The 20840-nt window shown below is 40.9% G+C and overlaps 1 protein-coding gene across 2 annotated transcripts; it reads left to right on the forward strand.

The window, feature by feature from the left end:
* Positions 1–2871: 2871 nt before the first annotated feature.
* Positions 2872–5447, forward strand: FGFBP1 (fibroblast growth factor binding protein 1). 2 transcript variants are annotated; one of them, XM_064419344.1, is made up of 2 exons: positions 2872–3012; positions 4327–5447. In XM_064419344.1, exon 2 carries the CDS (start codon positions 4352–4354, stop codon positions 5063–5065), a length of 714 nt encoding a protein of 237 aa, XP_064275414.1. In that variant the 5' UTR covers positions 2872–3012; positions 4327–4351; the 3' UTR covers positions 5066–5447. The 2 variants fall into 2 exon arrangements, with proteins under 2 accessions (XP_064275414.1, XP_064275412.1); XM_064419342.1 differs by having other exon boundaries at positions 2928–3012; positions 4331–5447.
* Positions 5448–20840: the final 15393 nt, after the last annotated feature.

The following is a 20840-nucleotide window of genomic DNA, read 5'->3' on the forward strand; positions in this document are numbered from 1 at the left end:
CATATCTAACAATAACCAAACAAACCAAAAAGATATTCTGAAGGCATAGCAATAAAACTCCCTGATGTCCAGACCAACCTCCGTAGGCTGAGGCTGGTTTTTATGCACCTAAAATATAAATCTTGGTTTACTGAGATTTTGAAATCATCTAAGCAGGTCAGGCAAGAGCTCCAGCTGGCTCAAGGCAGATTATCTCAAAGATGATAGCGCCCATGGTAACAAGCTCTTGACTGCAGAACTCTCTACAGAAGCTTCTGGATGCTGAAGACAGGAAGAGCTGACACGTCCAGCCTGCCACCACTTCGGGGAGGGAGTACCAAAGCAGCAGAAGGCAGATTTCACTTCTGCAGCCTTTTCTCTGCCTGTCCTCCCCCATTTTTGTGAAGTAGTGGGACTAGGCTGGCATGTCCTATCGACAGCAGAGCAGCTGAACTGACATTGACATTGAAACTTATTTTGCTTGTCAAAGACATCAAACTAGGGAATTTTGGAAGTGATGAACAGTGGAGTGCTTAAGTATTTTCAATACCTTGTGGCTAGTTTCACCAGTAAATGGCATTTTGTAAATGCAGGCAAAAAAATAGTTGCAACATCATCTACAAGAAATTTCCCTTTCCAGGTGAAGAACATTTGGCATGTCCTAGTGAATATCTCTGAGAAAATCTGTGACAGAGATGGAACAGGAACACATAGCTCCTTCCTGGAAATCATGTGCTTGGTCACATTTCCCATGGTTCTTTACATACTTGTAACCTTCCCCTCTCACCTGTCTGGAGATATAGTTCAGCTGCAGTAGGAAGGTGGTTTGATGAGGTTTTTGGCTTGATGAGGTTTTTGGCTTTGGCAGTTCCTTGCCAAAAGAGCAGCTTGCTCAAATCTCTAAGAGCTGAACCTATACCCTCATCTGTCAAAATATTTCAATTTATAGTATGTTTAACCAAGCAATTGGGCATGTTAAAACTGTACCTAAATTAGTACCAGAACATGAGGTTAGCATGGCCCTTTGGCTTTATGCTGTCCCCAGAGTAATTAGCCCTGGTGAGAGGCTCATTAGCTACAGCACACAGCCACACTAAGGCAGCTGCACAGTTTTGAGGATCCTAGCTAAATACTAAACACTTCAGACAGTACTGTGCCTGCTATGTGGTACAGTTTAGGATTCCTGAGCATGGCAGTGTCTCCCTCACTTTCCTCATACAGTGTTCTACTCTGATTCCATTCCAAGACACATTATTATATATTTTCTGATCCCTGGGTCGTCCCTGTCCCTAATTCATCATCCCTTGCCAGTGTTAACTACAAACCTTTCACATTTAGTGGACTCTTGCAAATAGTTTCATACATACTCATGCCAATCAAAAGTGCACAGGGCACATCTGATGGCTGAACTCAATCAAAAAGCAGATATATCTTGGGAGATAATTCTGATATACAGATCAAACCCTTTGGATTTCAAGTAAATTCATCCCATTCTCTGCATTTCTGTCCTGCACTTGTTGCAGAATTGCACTTTCTCTCCCTAATTTTTGGTTGTGATTTTTTAAAAGTAAGTTAACAGTCTCCTCATTGCCAAACCAGTCTAGACAATGCCTTGCCTATACTTTTGTCCCTTCATATCATTCCATTTACATTGGATGGGAAAGAACCAAAGAGGAATACCTGTCTATATCTTACACCAGTTTCTGCTTTTCTCTCTTCTTGCATCCATCTTTTATTCTGATATTCCCCAAGCATGTACAACAAATGTCTCACATTCCTTCAGTAAAACCACCTGAAGCATCCAAGCTACAAAGAGGGACTCCTCTCCCCAGCTCTGAATGTGTTTTTAGATTTATCTAATGCTTTTTCTTTCAGTCTGGTGCCATCATGAGCACTCATGATGTAACCCACATCTTTACACACACACAAGCTGGCAGAGAGGGGGGAACATAGATCATTGCTGTGCAGCTGAACCTTAGACCTCTTTGTCACTAATTCTGCAGGAGCTTGAATTTGTTTCTGAGTTTCATGCTTATGAACACTGTCCTAAATGCAGTCATATATCAGAGAATCCTAGAATGTTTTGGATTGGAAGGAACCTTTAAAGGGAACCTTCCACTAAACCATTTTGCTCAGAGCTCCATCCAGCCTGACCTTGAACATTTCCAGGAATGGGAAGTCCACAACCTCTCAGGGTATCCTATCCAGTGTCTCGCCACCCTCGTCATAAAAAAATTCCTTCCTCATATTTTATCTAAATGTAATCTCTTTCAATTTAAAGCTATCACCCCCTTACTACATGCTTTGTACAAAGTCCCTCTCTGGCTCTCTTGTAGACCCCCTCTAGGTACTGAAAGGCTGCTGGAAATTCTCACTGGAGCCTTCTCTTCTCCAGGCTGACTCACCTGCCTCAGCCTGTATTCACAGGAGAGGTGCCCTCTGATAAACTTAGCGGCCCTCCTCAGGACTGGTATTCCTTTCTACTCAAATAGTTACTTATTGTGGGTGTTTGAAAGTTCTTCAATACTGTTTTTTTGTGACACAGGGTAACAAAAAGTTCAAAGGGTAACTTTGAAATGCTTTGTGGAATTATTTTCATTATCATTATCAAATTCTGCTAAACACAATGATAGTGCAACATGCTGAGGGCATTGCAGGACGCATTCCTCAATAGCTGGTAAAAGACATTTTAGAGAAGCTCATGATCTGATAAAGTCCTTATCATTGTTCAAGAGGAGGGAAGGACTGGCTATAGGAACACCTAAATTACGCAAGCTCACCTTGCCACCCCCTTAGCCAGGAGCCTTTTTTTGTACTAGGAATGAGCACTGGCACTTTTCCAGGGAGGTGTGTCAGAGGTGAGTGAACCTGGCCCTGAAGTATCCCATTGTGTTGTAAGAGTCTTTGTGGAGAGCCGAAGGCGTGTCCCAGCCTTTATAAACGCGGCGCTGCTCTCCCAAGGAGCTCCGGCTCTTCTGAGAGAGGGGAATTGCATCAGGAGCTGTGTTTGGGTGTCTCCGAGCCCTCTGCAAGGTATGCATTTGTTATCTTCCTTTTGCGCTGTCCCACCTGCAGCAGGAGGCTCCTGTGAAATCGCTATTTTAATGTTATTGTTTGCTGTGTCTGCAGCAGAGCTGTGAACGCCATGCGACGTTCCCTAAAGAGGGGTTCATGGAATGAAAATTTGTGTATAGTACAAGGCATGAAGCAAGTTGAGTAAGAACTAAGTAGAGCCTGCTTGTATAAGCTGCTACCTGTGTATTCTACTTTCTAAATTCATGTAACTAAAGATATTTGCAGAATGTTGAAACAGATTCTTTATTAGCCTGGCTGCACATTAATTTCTGCTTTCTAACACAAAAACTTGGCTACAGAGGAAACATGATGGTAACATCCAAAAAATGATGGAAATATCTATGATGGAAACACCTAAAAAATACATTTAGGGTTTTAATAATCAAAATGCCAGGTTTAAACCCCTCTTTGATCCTGAAAGCTGCTTTATAAAGGCAAGCACCTACAGAAACAAGCATGCTCTGTGCAGATGCAGGGATCGCCTTGGTAATAATTTGCTAACTAGCTACATTTCTAAACTGAAGTTGCACATTTATCCCTGGAATTTGGTGGCTTTAAGCAGAGCCCAGTACACTGCAGGTTATCTTCAACAGCAAAAAGGTAGTTCTGTTTGTTTAGCAGTCAAGGTGGAAAATAATGCATCAATAGCACTTTTTGCTGTCTGGAAAGACAACCAAAACCAACAAAGACAACCATTTTTTTCAGAGCAAATTTGAAGTACTGGCATGACCAGTGAATTACAAGGATTTTCAGGATGCCTACAAAATAGTTTTTCTCAACTTGAACCAAACAGTTTCCTTTCTGTCTGGCATATTCTTGAAGAACAGCCAGAGACTGGAGTTAAAAATGCTTATGAGTCATTTTACAAAATGGGAGATTGTGGGAATAACTGCTTTATTGTTATAATTTAAGATATCCATCTGAGATTGACAAGTCTAAGGTCCAAATTTCTTCTCTGACTGCAGAAAAGATTTTAATTAAGTTACCTCAGTCACTGGGCAGTAGCATGTCCTGGCAGTGATTCTTCTGCTCCCCATTGCATAGATAACAAAGTAACTGAAAGTTACTCCACAACCTCTTACAAGGATAATTCATAATGGTATTTAAACCAGGTATTATTTACACAAAGATAATTTTGCTGATAACATCACTTTAATAGGTACCAAAGTGCAGCGTGATGCCATGTCTGAAAAACTTCAACTGTCAAATGTAATACAGCATTAAGTGAAAAGGTTTTTTATAGTTTTGTTTTTTTGTTTGCTTGCTTTGAAGGCAGACAACAAGCAGGACGGAGACCATGAGGATCAAAATCTTTGGACTCCTTTGTGTGTTGATGCTGGTCTCCCAGATGCTACTGGCCAACTGTGAAAGACAGAAGGAAAGGAAAAAGGGAAGACAAGGCATAGAACATGGTGGGAAAAAACCAAAGGAATCTAACCAAGGAAATGAAAAGGAGCAGAAGTCAAAAGGAAGAAAATCTCCTAAAGGCAAGTTTGAAACCAAAGAAAATGCTGAGTGCACCTGGTCAGTGACGGACACGAGTGCTGTCACTGTGCACGTGCAGTGCAAGCACGGCGACAGGGAGTTCTGGTGTGAATTCTCTGGAGACCCTTCTAGCTGTGCACAGTATGCAGCAAACCAGAAATCCTACTGGAAACAAGTCTCCCGATCTCTAAAGAAGCAGAAGCAGATTTGTCAAGACCCCAAAAGTGTACTGAAATCTAAATTGTGTAGGAAAGGTCCACAAAGTGCTCACCTCAGGTTGACTCACTCAAGCCTACTAACAGCAGTGGGTCTTGCCAAAGAGAACACAGTGCATCACACACAAGAAGTTGTTCAGACTCCAGCAGATGCCTCTGTGACTGAAAAAAGGCTAGAACACAGTCCTCAAGACTGTGTTGAAGATGTAGATTACATTGACCAGAAAAAGGTGGCTGAGGAATACTGTCCAGAAAGCTTGCTTTCCTTCTGCAACTTTTTTATCACAATGGTCCAAGACAAACGGTGCTGAGGAGGTGTTTCTAAAGCTCTGAATCATGAAAGTCTGGTCTTTTTTAAGTTACTGCACACCATTCCAGATTTTATTCTCATGTTTTATAGTGTATATAAGCAAGAAGGAATATATTTTTCTGATTTTGTATAGACACAACAGACTAACACATTTGAAGATGTTAGAGATGCTATGTGCCTACAGATTGCTACCAATGGATGTGTTACCAGTGGATGTTACATACTCTGTGCAGAAGTGTATCAGTAATCTGCTTGGCCCTCTTTCAGCTGTGCTAGCCAGTGATTAATTCGGTGCCATGCACTTCTTGGTTATGTACAATGCTTTTGATCTAAAAGTTATTAAGAAAAATAAACTTCCAAATACATTAAAAGTATTTTCTCTCTGTGTTTTGCTAGATTTGTCAATAAGCGCTAAATCTTAGTCAAAGAATGATCTTCCACAATATCTAGGTGAAGTGTTGTTTATAAAGTAGTTTTAAAAATACTTCTGCAGCTTTTTCAGACTTCAGCTTTTGAAAGTGAGCTACATTATTGTTAGGTTTTCATCATTGTAGTAATGAAGGGCAACAAGATTTTCTGATTTGTCAATAATTTGTCAAAATCTTCAGTTTTTAATCTCACCAAAGGATGCCAAAACACTTTGAAAACACCAATTCCCTCTTTTCTTCTACAGTCTGAAGAACATTGTACAAACTTTCTGGTAGGTAAACAGAGACACGGGGATAGAATGAGTTATACAAGCTGTACATAGGCCCAGGACTGGATTGCTTACTCAACAAATAAAGAGCTCATATTCAACACTGCCTGCAGGGTTTTTTGAAATTCCATACTCTTTTATTTTTCTGTATGGAGGACACTAATATTTTTCTGTTCATGAAACTTAATCTGTGCTAACAAACCCAAACAAACAAACAAAAACCCACAACATAAAAACACTACACAAAATTCCAAGAATAAAGATTTTAGAAAATGTAAAGCTAAAGATGTAAAATGTAACGCTAAATAAAGACAACTGATCTTTGCTAATTTTTGAAAATTCAGTTGGAAGAACTGAAAAATACAACTTACACTTTTCTTGTGGATCTGAATACAGAAGCATGGTCTTCTGCTAGTGATCCACCTGAGAAAACTTGAAATTTCATGAAAAACAATTTCCCTGATAATTTCTAGCAAATTAAACTAGCATTTCTGTCTCTTGAGAAAATATAGCCTGCTTCCTTCTGTTAATATGTCATTGCTAGAATATTTTTAAGATGGGTAGTTATGAGTTGAATGTGGGATGCTGCTATTAGTCAGACAAACTGTGTTTGACAAGGATTCAGATGTATTCCACCAAGTAAAAATGGCAAAAAAGAGAGAGAGAGAGAGAGACTACCACTACTGCAGTTGTAGTCTCTGCATGCCCTGTGGAAACACTGGCTGTTACCAGGCCATGCAGGATAAATTTGGTTGGACTGGTTCCCACAGCAAAGCAAAATTCCAGCAAAAAGGGGCATCAACACTAACACCTGTAAGACTGGAAGACACAGCCATTTCAGTGCCAAGTAGGGTGGGAAAACAGCTACCTGCTCTTTATTATTAAGGGAGATACATAAATGCTGAAAGGGCAGGCAAATTGCAGCTGCTAGACACTTTGTGTGCTGGCCTACACCCCTTCACATTAGGAAATTATTGAGATAAGAAAGTCAAAAATGCAGAGGAAATACTAGGAGCTTTATTTGGCCCAAGCAATCGTACACTACAGTAATTAATTATTAAAGTCTACTCTGGTGTACAGACGCCTTTCTATTAGTTCCAGATTATAACCAGAGCACTGGGCAGGCCTGACTTAAGAGGCTTACTTGCTCCAGATATTTTGGAAAACATCCAGTCCTACATCCCCTTAGCTGCTGGTACTCTCGGGAGCACTAAGGTGAGGACTTTGCTGCCTGAAGCACGATCACTCTGCTCTGAGTTGCCAGAAGGCACTGCTCTCCCTGTGGCTGCCAGCCAGCCAGGCACATGGGGCCAGTGACATATCCCAGAGCAAATTCCAGCCAGGGATTCCAGAGCTGTGAGTTACATCTCCATGTGCAGGATTGTCAGCACCTGGACCCACGTGCTGGAGTTGCACGTTCCTCTCCAGGGATGCACTGCATTTCTTCTGCCTCATCTTCTTGTTTCCATTCAGGGCTGACTTTTATCTTCACGTGTGGCTCTTTGCAGGAGGAAAACATGCTCATTCTCAGCAGTTCATGGGTGTATTTCACCTTCAGTGCAAGCAGTTGTGCAAGAACAGCGTGGAGCACCAGCAGGAAAAGGAGATCTCTGTGCAGCCTTTTTCCCCAGAAGGTGAGCTGTTGTGAAAGTGAAGATCTCAGAACGGTCTCAGCCAAAGTATGGAATTTTTTACCTCCATGAGAGTGTAGTATTGAATGTTTTTCAGAAGGGTGCATTTCAGAATAGCAGGGTCTGAGGCAAATTTTTCTGGAGTTTAACTTCATTACAGCCTGTTCTATAATTGTACTGACCACAACTCTGTGGCTAAGAGGGTCTAAGGCCTCATTGCAGTTACCAAGCCTTGTGTTTTTCAGCCAACATCCACAAAGCAATCACTTGAGAGCAATCACATATCAGTCTTTCTTTGGGGCATTTACAATCACTGAAGTCAGTATAACTTTGGTGATTGTGGAGTCAAGCTACTTAACATCAATAAAACGTTTCCTGGTATTCTTGATCTTGGGACCTCTGCTCCTTACAAAAAAGTTCACAGCTGAGCTCAGTTCTCTGACTCTTTGTCCCAGGTGCACCAGCTGTCCTTGTGTCAGAACTTCATCTTTGAAAAACTTGATGTTAGTGACTTTTCTAACACCCTTTCTAGCAGGGCAGGCAGGACTGCAGTGAAGGAAAACAGTGAATGGGTTTGAATTCTGTGTGTGTGGTCCAAGTCCTCAGTCTGACCATATTGAAAACCTACAGTCTTAGCCTTCTTGGTGTTAATGTGAGTTATGGAAAAATCTGCCCTATTTTACACCTGGGGAAACAAAGTACAGGAAGGCTGGATGACCTTGACAGTCATGGGAAGAATATCAGAGGCTGGATCAGCTACCAGGCAGAGGTAGAGTTCCAGTTCCCTTCTCCCATGCTTCATAATTAGACCATTCTGCACAAGAACTGCATGGATTTGTTCTTGAAGATATCCAGCTAATTTCTAGATATTTTAAAATTATTAGAAGTATCTTCTAGAAACTCTTTTTAGATAGACCCAACCCCCACATATTCCTGCAGATTCTTAAACTCTCCTCAAACTTAGGAGAGTCAAAAAGTCAATTTTATTTTAAAAAGAGAAGAGGCAAATTTGGAATTTTTCCAACACTTATCTCCTAATATATGATGGTTGTATCTAGAAAAAGTTGCATATTTCTTTGTATTCACTAGGGAAAGGGAAGACATTGTTAATGCCAAGCAAATAGCTCTGGCAGTGCAGCACTACTTAAGAATCTGTAAAATTGCAGCTTCTTCAAAGTTTTTTTCATCACTATTTACTGCAGTGTATTTTATGCCCACTTTCATACACAATTTCATTTGAATGAGCTTCCGTTCCTTTTGCAACCTCCTTTATTCATTTACCACTTTGGCAACAGGACAGATTGCGTATCTAATCTCAAATGTTGCTTGACTACTTGAAGGAGGAGAGAACTGAGTGACTCAGCCTTCCTGCTTCCAGGAGTTCCCCACCCTGCTCTTCCCCCAGGGGGCCAATGGGTATTAACACCTGACATCACCTCACCTGGAACTGGCCAACCCTAGTGGAGACTGTGTTCAGACAAGACACATTTCACACTGCCATGCTCCCTGTGCAGACAGAACTGAGCCTAGATAATAAATTCCCCTCCCTTTTCCACTTTTGTCTTGCTTTTTTTCGGATGCTGCCTTGAGCAAGGCAGCTCAACACTTGTTGGTTGCTGCTGCTCCTCACTCGTGCCTTTGCTGGGTTTGCATTCCAATTCAATATATTATATAGCTTGTTCCTCCAGGCTATTCCAACAGTGCTACCATAACAGGAATTGATCAAAAGGAAAAATCTGGCTTCAAGGATGGGAAATTCAGCAAGTTCCAGCCTTCAGGGGCTCCTGACGAGAGCACGCATGTTCTCTGCCTGTTATCACCATAAATGCTGCAAGTCCTGGGGCATTTCTGTCTTCTAACATCCTGGAACTTCTTTCTGCTCCCTCCTTGACAGAGCAGGGGCACTCTGAACCCTGGCTGCAGTCATCAGCCTCTCTTCAAAGAGCCAGAGAGGAGAAGGCAGAATGCCAGACTCCCAGGAAGGTTAGGGTTATCAGACACTGGACACCTCCAGGGCTCAGAGTGTGTCTGTGTATCTCTCCGGCCCCTTCCATTGCTATTACTACAGAGAGACAATGTATGGTACAGATAAAGAGAGGGAACTGGCCATGTCATAAAGCTTTTTACCTGTTTGCAGAGCTTTGTAGCAGTAAAGGATGCATTAGGGCCCAGCTTATCTCTCAAACGAGGATTCATACATAAGGGATTTCTTTGGAAACATACTGTTATGTAAAGTTTGTGTTTTATTTAGTCACCAAAGTTTCTTCCAAATTTGCTTATCAACCCTACTGGAAATACCTGGTATTTAAAGAAGTGATAGTGAGTGAATGGAAGAACAGTGAAATGTTCCCATCAAGCCAATGTTACCTGCCTGCCTTGGCCACAGATCATACCAGGCCCCACGTGGAAATGATAAATTTAATTAACCCAAAGCTCCCAGTGGAACATGTAAGTCTCACACTGATTTCCAGGCAACAAACAGACACATCAAAGGGGCTTTGTTATATAATGAGAGCCTGTGACATGTTCAAAACTGTCCACCAGTGTGCACATATAAGTACTCTGTGGTGTTTTGTGTATGCCAAGGAAGAGAGTTGTTCCAGCCAGCCAGAGCCTTTGATGTTAAAATTAGTCTTAAAATGAAGGAATTACAATATTATCTGTAACAGGAATGTATTCTGTAAATTCATAATATGTGCACTAATTATATGTAATAGGTGTGCTTCGATAATAGAATATTATTTAAATAAGTTGCCTTTACATCTTTTGCCTGAAGGTGCTGTGGTCTCTAGAGTCACTCTAGAGGTGGTGTAGTTCCCTGAAAAATCTTGCACTGCTTTTGGGCTGTTCCACAGCAGCTGAATTCCTACAGTTGTACGTGCCATGGCAGCTCTGTTCCCACTGCTTCTGGCAGGGAGGCCTCCAGGCAAGTGTTAAACTCAGAAATGCTCTATTCCTCACTTACATGTGCCAATGACACAGGAGAGAGCTAAGGACTAAGCTCAGAGACAGAGAGCAGTTGGAACACCAGGGATGCTGGATGTTGTGCAGTTCCAGAGGAAATATTGTCTCCAAAGGAACAGTGACACATGGGCTGCCCGTGCTGGTGCAGATGGGGTGTCGGGGTGCACAGCCCCCATCTGATCAGGTTGCTGCTTGTACAGGGTCTCTAGAGCTCCCAGGCCACTCTCACTGCAAGTGAGGACTGTGGCTGATGATGTCCTGGCCAATGTCCAGAGAGGTAATTACACTGTGCTGCCCAAGCTCTTCTGGGAATTTCAGTCAGATGCAGCTTTCTTCACTGTCTTGAACTGCTTTGTGCTCTGACTCTTAATGCTCTGCTGTGGCTGATCTCACGTAGGCAGGGGACTGGAAGAATATTTAGAAGCCCCCCAGGTCTGAAGGAGGATCAGTAATTAAGGCAATTTTCAACAGTTATTTAGAGAGAAGATATTTTTTAAAAAACTAAAAATGATGGTTTAAAAACAAAAGCAGAAAAATCATTGTTTTCAGAGGCAGATTTAACATTACCAATTAGAAACATAGTTTTCTTATCCAGTGGTTTTATCTTGAATGTTCTTGTGCTTGATGTTTGATTTATACTACCATCCACAGAATCCTACGAAAATGTGAATATCTTTGCCCTCACAGTGTGAGTAAGGCTTAAAAACATAAATTTAGTCTGCACCAGCAGATCAAAAGCTGAATTCCAAATACAAAGAGCCTCCTATTTATCATTACCTTAAAATTTGCTTTCTAACCTAATCTCATAAGGGTGACCCACAACTTCTGAGTGCTTTACACTGTGAGGAGAGAGATACCAGGCAATCAAATGTGAGCAGTATTACTAGAAATTACAGAATTAGTAGACATTTGTAAAGCTGACCTTTTCAAAATAAAGGAGAAAAAATGTACCTGAAAAAGAAATGTTCAGAAGTGATCACATGAGATGCTGTGGGAGTGATGCTTAGTGGTGAATAAAAGTGTAAGTCACAGGAAGCAGAGTTTGCTAATGCAGGAGCTTGTGATCCCACCTGTGTGGCTCATATGAATTTGCCCCATATTTGCTCTTGTAGACAGATCTGGCAAGAGTACAGCTGACATTTCCATGGTGTGTTGGTTTCACCCTCTGGAAGCATAGAAAGGTATTTGGAGATTAAAGCTCTCTTACTTTCCTTATAGCACCAGTCTACATGTCATCCTTCCTATTTTTTGAATGCTGAGTTTGACTTCTCTTTGCATTTGTGTTCCTTGAGTGGCCTTGTGTTTTCCTGCTGAGCTTCACCCATTTACAAAAGCACTGTCTTCAAGGACATGTGTCAGTGCTGATGAAGCTCCTCTGGACTTGCATAAGCACAGCTCAGAAGTAACTTTGGGTATCATTAGGATTAATTTTATCTTTTGAAATAGCTACTGTAATTTACTATTGATGAGTAAGTCAGAAGAGGCCAAATAATTAGGTGCTTGCAAATAGAATTAAGTGAAAAATTGAAAACAGGATCAAAGGAGAAAGTAGCAGAGGCACAATCAGTCTATTTCTCAACAGCTCTCTTTTCACGCTCTCATATGTCATGCATTTTAGGCCATGTCTTTTAGGCTTCTTCATGAATACAAGACACAGCTGCTGCAGGAGTTCAGCACACACTCCTGTCCACAGGACCCCACTGGTACCTAGAGGAAATGTGCCTGACCTGATGGACAGGGAACCATTGTCTGCCTAAAAGGATCCAGATGTGTTCATTCTGGCTGGTTTTGTGACAGGGACACCCAGTTGTCATGGAGTGTTATTCCCACTCTTAGCCTGGGGAGTCATGATTTTTCCTGATGATGGGATGTTATTGATGCAGGGTGAACCCCAGCCAAGGAATAAAGGGCTTTGACTCTGTGATTTCAGAAGGCTGAACAAAAGTTTTATTAAGCTATGCTATATTATACTACATACTACACTATACTATACTAATATAGTATAAATAATATAATAACATACTAAAGAAAAACCTGTGACCTTTTCAGACAGTCATGACACAGTTTTGACTTAATTGGTCAATCAATCTAAAATACCTATCACCAGTGTCTAATTAAGAAACTACCTTTTGGTAAGCAATTTTCATAACACATTCTACATGTGCCAAACAACAGATGCAGTAAGTGAAGATAAGAATTGTTTTGTTTTTTTTTTTTCTTTTCTGAGCTTTCTCACTGCTTTCCCCAGGAAAAATCCTGGGGAAGTTGTGCCTGCTGCCTTCTGTGAAGAGAGCTGCAGCCCAGGACATTCTTAAGAGTGTTAGTCTCCTGCAGCCCAAAGTTCAGCTGATCATTGGTAGTGAGCAGTAATTTAATCCAGTGGCTGCTGTCACAGCATTCCTCCTAATTTAAATACAGGAGGAAACAAACTTCATTGTTTGCAGCAATACTTGAAATCTTTGCTTTTTTTAGGCATGTTCTCACTAGTTTAAATGTTCTTGTTACTGCAACCAACTATGACAAGTTACTGCTCATCATAGTCACCTCAGATTCCATCCACCAATCTCAGGTATGCAAGAGACCACAACATATCTGATGTTTGTAAGAAACACCTTTGAGACTAGGCAATTTCATGGTCCTATTTCTCTCCTTTATTTGGAGTGGTGGTGTTTCCAAATGTCTCTGGTTCTCAGAAGTCTATCAACATGCCCTAAAACTGGACCTCTGAACTCTTAATTCCATAAGAAAAGTTATTTTCATGGAATCTGGGAGACTCTGGGTTTGATCCATCAGATGATGAGCTGGAGGAAGCTGCATTATGCTTCAGAGCTCTGATGGAGGCTGTTTAGCTCTCATTCCATTTAGTCATATGGTACTAAATCACCAGACAGACATACTGCTGGTGCACAGAAAACAGCAAATAACAGGCACAGTCTGGGCAGTGCATTGCAGGGCAGACAATTCAGGAGCTCCAGAGGCTCCAGACTGGAGTTATAAAAGAAATCTCTTTTGAAAATCATTGTGGAAAAATAATTAGCAATGCTCCTTTTGTACCCAGCTGATTTATTGCACATTGGATATGCATCTGTCTGGCAACAAGTAGGGCATAGGAGCAATGCTTGCTTTGCTCTTTCCAGTATCCAGTTTGCTTTACTGAGCTTTAAGGAGATGTCTCACTCTGAGGCTAATAGGAAGTGAAGTCTGTCTGATGAAGATACCATTACTGGTAGGTAAAGTTCAGTTTGGAAATAGAGTTTGAAAATACCCTTTTTCACCCACTGGGAAATTCATGTGCCTCTTTTGTGGTCAGCATCTCAAAATCCATGACCAATGGATGCAACAAATGAAATAAGCCAACATTCCTAGTCACCACTGTGTGTTGACTTTTCAAATGCTCATGCAAAAACTACAATTTTCTAGACAATTTAAAAAGTTTCAGATCTTCTACATTCACATTTAAATTACTGAAATCTGTATCTTGCAAGAAATCACTTTCTTGGCCTCACTGTTTCTTTGGATTTCTAGACTACACCGACAGTTCTGCCGTATTCATCCTGCCTTGGAGGCAAAACCCCACATTCCAAGGAAGGTCCCAGAGATGGAGGCTGATCCCTTTCATACACCTCACAGCTGAACTTTGCTTGTGCTTCCACTGCACAGAAGACAAGAATTCAAGTTAAATGTTGTTGGAGTACACCACAGTTATCACAAAGCTGTACATATAAAACATTGGCTTTCACCCATGTTTTTGAAAAAATCAAATAGCAGTAGTAATATAAAAATAGAATCAAGTAGTGGCACCTGGTGCTAGACATTTCATTTAATGGCCATTCATATGAAGAGGTGGATCAAATGTGTAATGAAATATTCAAACAGTCACACCTAAGTGTTCAGTTCAGTCAAAAGCCTGCAGTTATTCACTGCTCTTTCATTCTCTATCATCTGTTAATGAAGAAAAATCCTCAGGACATGAGGGACGTGTTTGACTGCGTGTAACCAAATATTTGCTGTGCTTAGTTACAAGCAGCAGTACAGAGCAGCCTCATGGGGCAAGGTGTTGGTGCTTTGGGTCAGCAGGAGCAAGACTTGGGAGAGGAATAAAGTGGGAAATAATGAGCAGCAGCAGAGCAACAGCAATGGTCATGCTGAGCAGTGTTGCAGAAGGCAATGGCCAGGTTGCATGGGCTCAGCCCATCAGCAGCCCTGCACAGGCACTCTCACCCTATCTGAGGATGTTGAATACCTTATTTGCTAATAACAGGAGAAACCTGTTACAATAAAAACTGTAAAGATAGGGGGCAAGAGAAATGTGTTGCAGCATGATTTTCCTTTGGGGAAATAAATCGTAAGACCAATGTGCATGGCCTTGCCTGAACTTTACCTATTTTTCCATCAAGAAATGTAGTCCTGGATTCACCTGCAGCATTCACACAGGATTCTGGACACCTCATAACTTAAACATAGCTGAGGGAAACTGCAATGCAAAGTATATGAATGTATTTTGGACAGACTGGTGTCACTTCACATGCTGCCTACAACCACAGTATATTACTTTTCTTAGAGAAAACAGAGAGAGCAGAAACAAATTGCAGCAGCTCTAGGAGTGTGTGACACCAATGCTAATCTTATCTGTGCTTCTTGCAGTTTAGACATGTGCCTTTGATGTGTGCCATTGTCCAAGGTCCTATAAGTCACAGATCGAGTTCTGCTGTGTTATTTCACTGAAAGACTTACCCCAAATAACCCTATGGCTTGCAAGCAGCATACTTTGCACAGAACCTGCTGATTGCAGAAAATTTAAAAATTTAAAACTGAAGCTGACATGTCAAAATCCAACATTAATCAGCTTCGTTTGCTTAATTCTATAGCCAGGAAAAGATCCTTTACCTGAGGCTATCTTGCACATTTTATAGGCAGGAACATCCCATGAAACAATATTTCTAAAGGGAACAGTTTGTTCTTTTTCAGTAGGTAACAAAAGCTGTGGTTTTGTTGAGATCTGTGTTAAGACACTATATCCATGACAGGGAAATACAGAATTACAACATTAGAAGTTCTTTATTATGCTAGTCCATCACCATTATTAGTAATATGTGTAAATTTCTACTAAATATGCATTATTTTATTCAAGCAATGATTTTGTAATTTAAATTCACTGCATTTTCTGAGCATCACAAAAAATGTGGGTGTTTGGAGGCTGTTAAGTGTGAAAGTGGTCAGAGAACCTGGCTAACCCCTCTCTCCACTTTCAGCTGCAGAGTGTATGGTGAAACCTCTCAGAGATTACAACATTTTTACCAAGCGCTGGCTTTTCTGGGCAATCAAAAATCCTGGCAATCACACAGGGAATGAAAATTCACCATTGCCAATGATGCATCATATTTCTTCACTTGTTCTACAGCTCTTTTTTCTGGGAAATGCTGGGTCTGTAGTGGCAGGGCTCCCATCCAGCCACTGGGGCCTTTTTCCCTGCAGTGGTTCTTGTTTCCTCTCCTCAGGTTTGAGCTCTTGAGCAGGCCCAGGGAATGGCTGACGATTTCCTTCTCTGGGTGGTCTCCCTCGGTCAGCACTGCTCTTTGCAGTGGTGTTCATCAGGAATCCTGGCAGGCCATGGATTGGGCTGCTGGAGGACAGCCAGGACATTAAAGGCTCTGCTCGCTCCAGGTGCGCGGGGCTGGGCTGGTTCCTGCTTGGACTCGGAACTGGGGACACAGCAGCACAAAAGGCTGGGCTCTGGCTCAGTAATGATTAACTGGAATATCCCTGGCAATGCTAACCAGGGTTTTAACTGAATTCAGGTAACCACAACATCCTTATCTCTGGGTAAGGATGTTTTGCAACAGACTGTGCTGTGGGTTCATTGACCTGCAGGTGCCTTTGAGCTCACGGGACAGCCAGGCTTTAACATTCACTGCAACTCACCTGCTGCTGGAAATCACACAGGCAGGGATATATGAATAATTTCCTATTAATTTTTAATTTACTACATCAAGCTTAGCATGTCAAGTTGTGACCACAGTAACCTTTCCTGAATGAATTGAAGATTATGTCAGTGAAAAGAGTGAAAGGTAATTTTAGAAAGGCACACTGGTATGTTTCTGCTGTGGGACTGTATAATTTTTGACATTGTAATTAAAAAGCAATTACCTTTAAACTGGCATGATTTGTCATGCTGCACATCCCAAGATCAAAATCAGTCATCTCCCAATAAATTATCTCTGCTCCTTTGGGACAATACTGGGAGACTGTGAACAGAAACAGTCCAAACCAAAAGGACATCAAATATTAAGTGATTTTGCTCCTTTTCTTTGAAACATAGATCATCTATTTTTGGCTTCAAAGTTCAATCATATCCCACAGTCCATGTCCTGTGCCTTCCATTTAGTTTATCATGGACATCTCTGTTTTACTGGAGAACTGAGTGAAAATGGCATAAACAGGAAAAATGTGTAGAGTTATGGCCAAATGGAACACTTGTGGGACACAAGTGTGGCACTTGAGCAGGGTTGGGAAGTTAAGAGGTGACTGCAGAGCATCATCAGGTCTACAGCTATCTTTCCATGATTTTCTGAGCTTCAACTTAGCATTCAAACCAGGAAATACCTCAGGCATTGGTAAAGAGGTCTTTAATTTCCCAGGATTACTGTTTTTCTCCTAGTAAATTGAGACAGAGAAATGTTGATGTTGGTGAAATCTTTTAGGCTTTAAGGAAGGCTAGTTATTAAAGTTTGATACACATAATTTGTTCTTGAGAATTCTTTTTCTCAGGGAGGATAGAGTGACAAAAGGTCTGGATTGGAAAAAACTACAACTTGTTATAGTTCTGTTAAACTAGAATGTTTGGGCTAATAATTAAAGGTAAAGGTTATTTTGTAATCAATTAACCATTATCAAATGGTTAATTTTAATTTAATTAAGAGAGTATTCTGATGTAAATTTGAAAAACTTGCCTCCTATAACATGTTAATTGATGCCATGATGTTACATTATGAAAAATAATGTGTGAAATACATTAAATGAAAGACATACTTGAAAGAGAGGTTCCTTGAAACATCCCTGCAGCCAAGTATTTTAACTTCACTGTCCACCCACTTGTGCTGGTTATTATAGCAACTGGGTTGGTTTTACATGGTAGAGAACCATGTAAACTGGGTTGCTTTTACATGGCCTCTCAACTTTGCCCCAGCAAACTTGTGAATGCTTTCTGTAATCAGAAATTATAACTCATTACTGATAAACACAGTAAAAGTAGGGAGTGCATTTCAGTCTAGCTGTGTCAGTCAACAGACCACAGGGAATACAAGATAAATCTTTGCATTGAAAGAATAATAAAGAATGGGAGAGGGTGAAGAAAAAAGATACAGATTCTAGCAAATGTATCATCCTGAAATGTTTACAAAGGCTGATCTCTCTAATTCACTGGGAAAAGAACAGAAGTGCCTGGATTAAGAATTCCTGTCAGGAGGAAAAGCTACCCTTCCCCAGAGAAGAAATTATCTGTAACACAGGATACAAGAGGAAGTTGTTAACACCTGAGTACAATCACAGAATGAATCATGGAATGGCCTGAATTGGAGGTGACTTAATGATCATCTAATTCCAACTCCCATGCCGTGGACAGGGACAGCTTCCCTAGGCCAGCGCTCAGAGCTCTGTCCGACCAGGCCAGCACAGGCAAACTATAAATTAATTTCAGTGATGGTGGAACAGCCTGTGATGAAAAGTGCTTCACTAGCTCGTGTTATCAGAGAGCATGAGAGCAGTGCTGCTCTGCACATGCTGTGTTACCCAGAGCACAACTCCAGGATGAAACAGATGCATGACACAGGATGAAACTAAAACACTCCTATTCATAGGAGCATATTCACAATATTCATAAGAACAGTTTAGACATTATGATAACCCTTACAATCTTAAAGTTGTAAAATATCAGCTTATCATGCCACCCATTCAGGAAGGAAATCTCAAATTTGAAGATTAAATTGTTTGCCCAATGTCCCATAATGAGTCCCTAGTAGCCACAGAAATTAATCCCTCTCTACACAGTACATTCAGTACAGCTACAGCTCAAACAAAAATGTAGTTGATTAATGAAAAAAATATTTAAACATACCCTGACCTGCTTAAACTTATCAAGACATGTATTATTATTTTAATTCTTCAGATGAAGCAGCCCAACCTATCAGCAGTGTCTGATACTACTCAAGAAAATTTGGAACATTAAAAAATGTGGAGACAGTCTTCCTGCTTCCTATTTTTAGTAGCATTTTAACACAGGGAGTGAGTAATCTGAATTACAATTGTGTTTATTTCTATAATTTACCTCTGTCTAGACCACTTCTTAATGGTTCCCTTCTGTAACCCAAGCACATAACCACAAACTGAAGTTGCTGAAAGCTTGCTGTGGGGAAGAAAAGCTGGCTCCTTCTGGTCACCTAAGGTTGGATGTACCCATTACAGCCCAAAGCTCTGCTCTGGGTAGGGTCTCATCATCGGGAAGTCTGTCACCCATCCCAGTGGGGCTCCAAATGACTGTCCAGGGAGTTTCACACCCCTCTGGGTCTGACCCACAGAGATCACTTTGCTGATATAACTTTGCTGATGTCTTCACACAAGAGGCCTTTTGTCCATTCCCTGAGGGCTCAGAGCTCAGCTGCAGAGGTCTAATTGCAATGGAGAGCTATTGATTGGATTATTATTACTAGAAGAGTAGGAATGGAAAAATGCTTTCCCCCAGAGTTTTCCCAGTCCTCTGCAAACCGTTATTGTCACTCTCTTTTATTGACTAATTTATAAATTCATCAAGAAACACACCCCAAGCCCCCATTTTTAAGCTACCTTTTAAGATATTTAAGGTGTAAATATAATTTACACCTGTAGCATTTTTACTCCACTAGGCCTTAGGAAAGAAATTGTCAGATTTTTTCCATGGCAGTTCCATCAGGCAATTTTGGCTGTGCTCATGTAATTAAAATGAGAAAAAATGGGCCAAAAATCTAAGCAATTGTAGCATATGCAGAAAAAAAAAAAGCCTAAAGCAGCTTTTAGAAAAGCCTAAAAATGTGATCTCAGTCTTGGAAATTCAGGCAGTCAGCAGAGAACAAGATATGACCTAGAGTGAACAGATTAATAACAATTTATTTTTCTCTAGCAGAATTCAGATTTTCTAATTGACTGCATATGATATGCTCAAATGACCTCATTATCACACAGTCAGTTCCTGAAATCATCAGCAAATTTTAGGACTGTGCCTTTAGATTCTCAGAAAATGGATTGTGAAATAATAATTTTTAAATATTTTTAAAAGCCTTTTATCTGCTGCATTTGAGGGGATCCTTAGATGTCCTTTCCTGCTTTATAACATTTCTCAGAGGGAAATATATTTGAGGCTAATTTTATGCAACTTTAACAACCCGGAAGCTAATTTTATGAATTTGAGCTGATAATCTAGGAGTGGAGTGGAGAGAGATAAGGATGTTGTGTTGGAGAGCACAACATCCCTTCTGTCTGCCCTCAGTGCTGCAGAGCAGGATAAATGCTTTCAGGAGGTGCCTGGCTTGTCCTTTTGTTTGTAGAGGAAGTCTTAATCAGGTGAATAACCTTAAGTGACAGAAAACCTATTTAAATATTGAGCATGGATTTTAACCCTCTCTGTCCTATTCTCCCTCCATGCACACCCAAATCCCAGTAATTAAGTGACCTGTGGGTAAAGCAGCTGTATTGCTGTGAAATGTGCTGGTGTGGAGCACGTGCTGCTCTGTGTCCTTTCTGAGTATTCTGATTTGGGCAATCACTGCCACACAGGAGGGGAGGAACAGCAAGCAGGCAGCTGCCCCCTCCTGCTCCACAGTGCAGTGCTCAAAATAAACATGTTCTTCAAAATAGACAACTTTTTTCCATTAGATATAAAATATGTTTTCTTTTCTAAGCAAGGAAAAATGTATTTTCCCAGACTTTGTGCCTTTCTTGGTTCATCAGGAATTTAATGAAATTTCTGCTGGCAAAGCAGAGAGATAACCACTCAGACATACTACTTGTTTATAATATTTTCACCAGCCTCCATATTTTGCATGCAAAAAATTTTCTTTGGATCAGCCATTGCTCTTTTCAAGCTGTTTAATTGGAAGGATCAGCATCTTAGTCCATTTAATTGCCATTTTAAGCCTGTAAATGATGCTGTTAAGAAAAAGTTTCTGAGATTCAGCCTTCCACAGGGTTCCCGACCTGAACACTTGCTGATCTAATTTTTCTCTTCTTTCCACTGAGCTCTTTTATACAAGATAATGTCTGAGGGTCACTGTTTTGAGTATCAGGAAATCTTCCCAGGTGCCTGCATGAAGCCCAAAAAAAGTAAAGAGAAATTTCAGCCTCATACTGATGGACACCGCAATGCTGCCACTACATCAGGTTCCATCCAAAACCACTCCCCTGTTGCCAGAGCCCAGGGGGACCCAGACCCTCTGCACAATATGCTGCCAACACAC

Source organism: Passer domesticus, chromosome 4 (genome assembly GCF_036417665.1).
Source record: "Passer domesticus isolate bPasDom1 chromosome 4, bPasDom1.hap1, whole genome shotgun sequence".
Classification (NCBI taxonomy): Eukaryota; Metazoa; Chordata; class Aves; order Passeriformes; family Passeridae; genus Passer; species Passer domesticus.

Bases quoted from the DNA above. Each gene is read 5' to 3' on its own strand.
- FGFBP1 (XM_064419344.1), top strand. From the start codon at position 4,352: ATGAGGATCAAAATCTTTGGACTCCTTTGTGTGTTGATGCTGGTCTCC.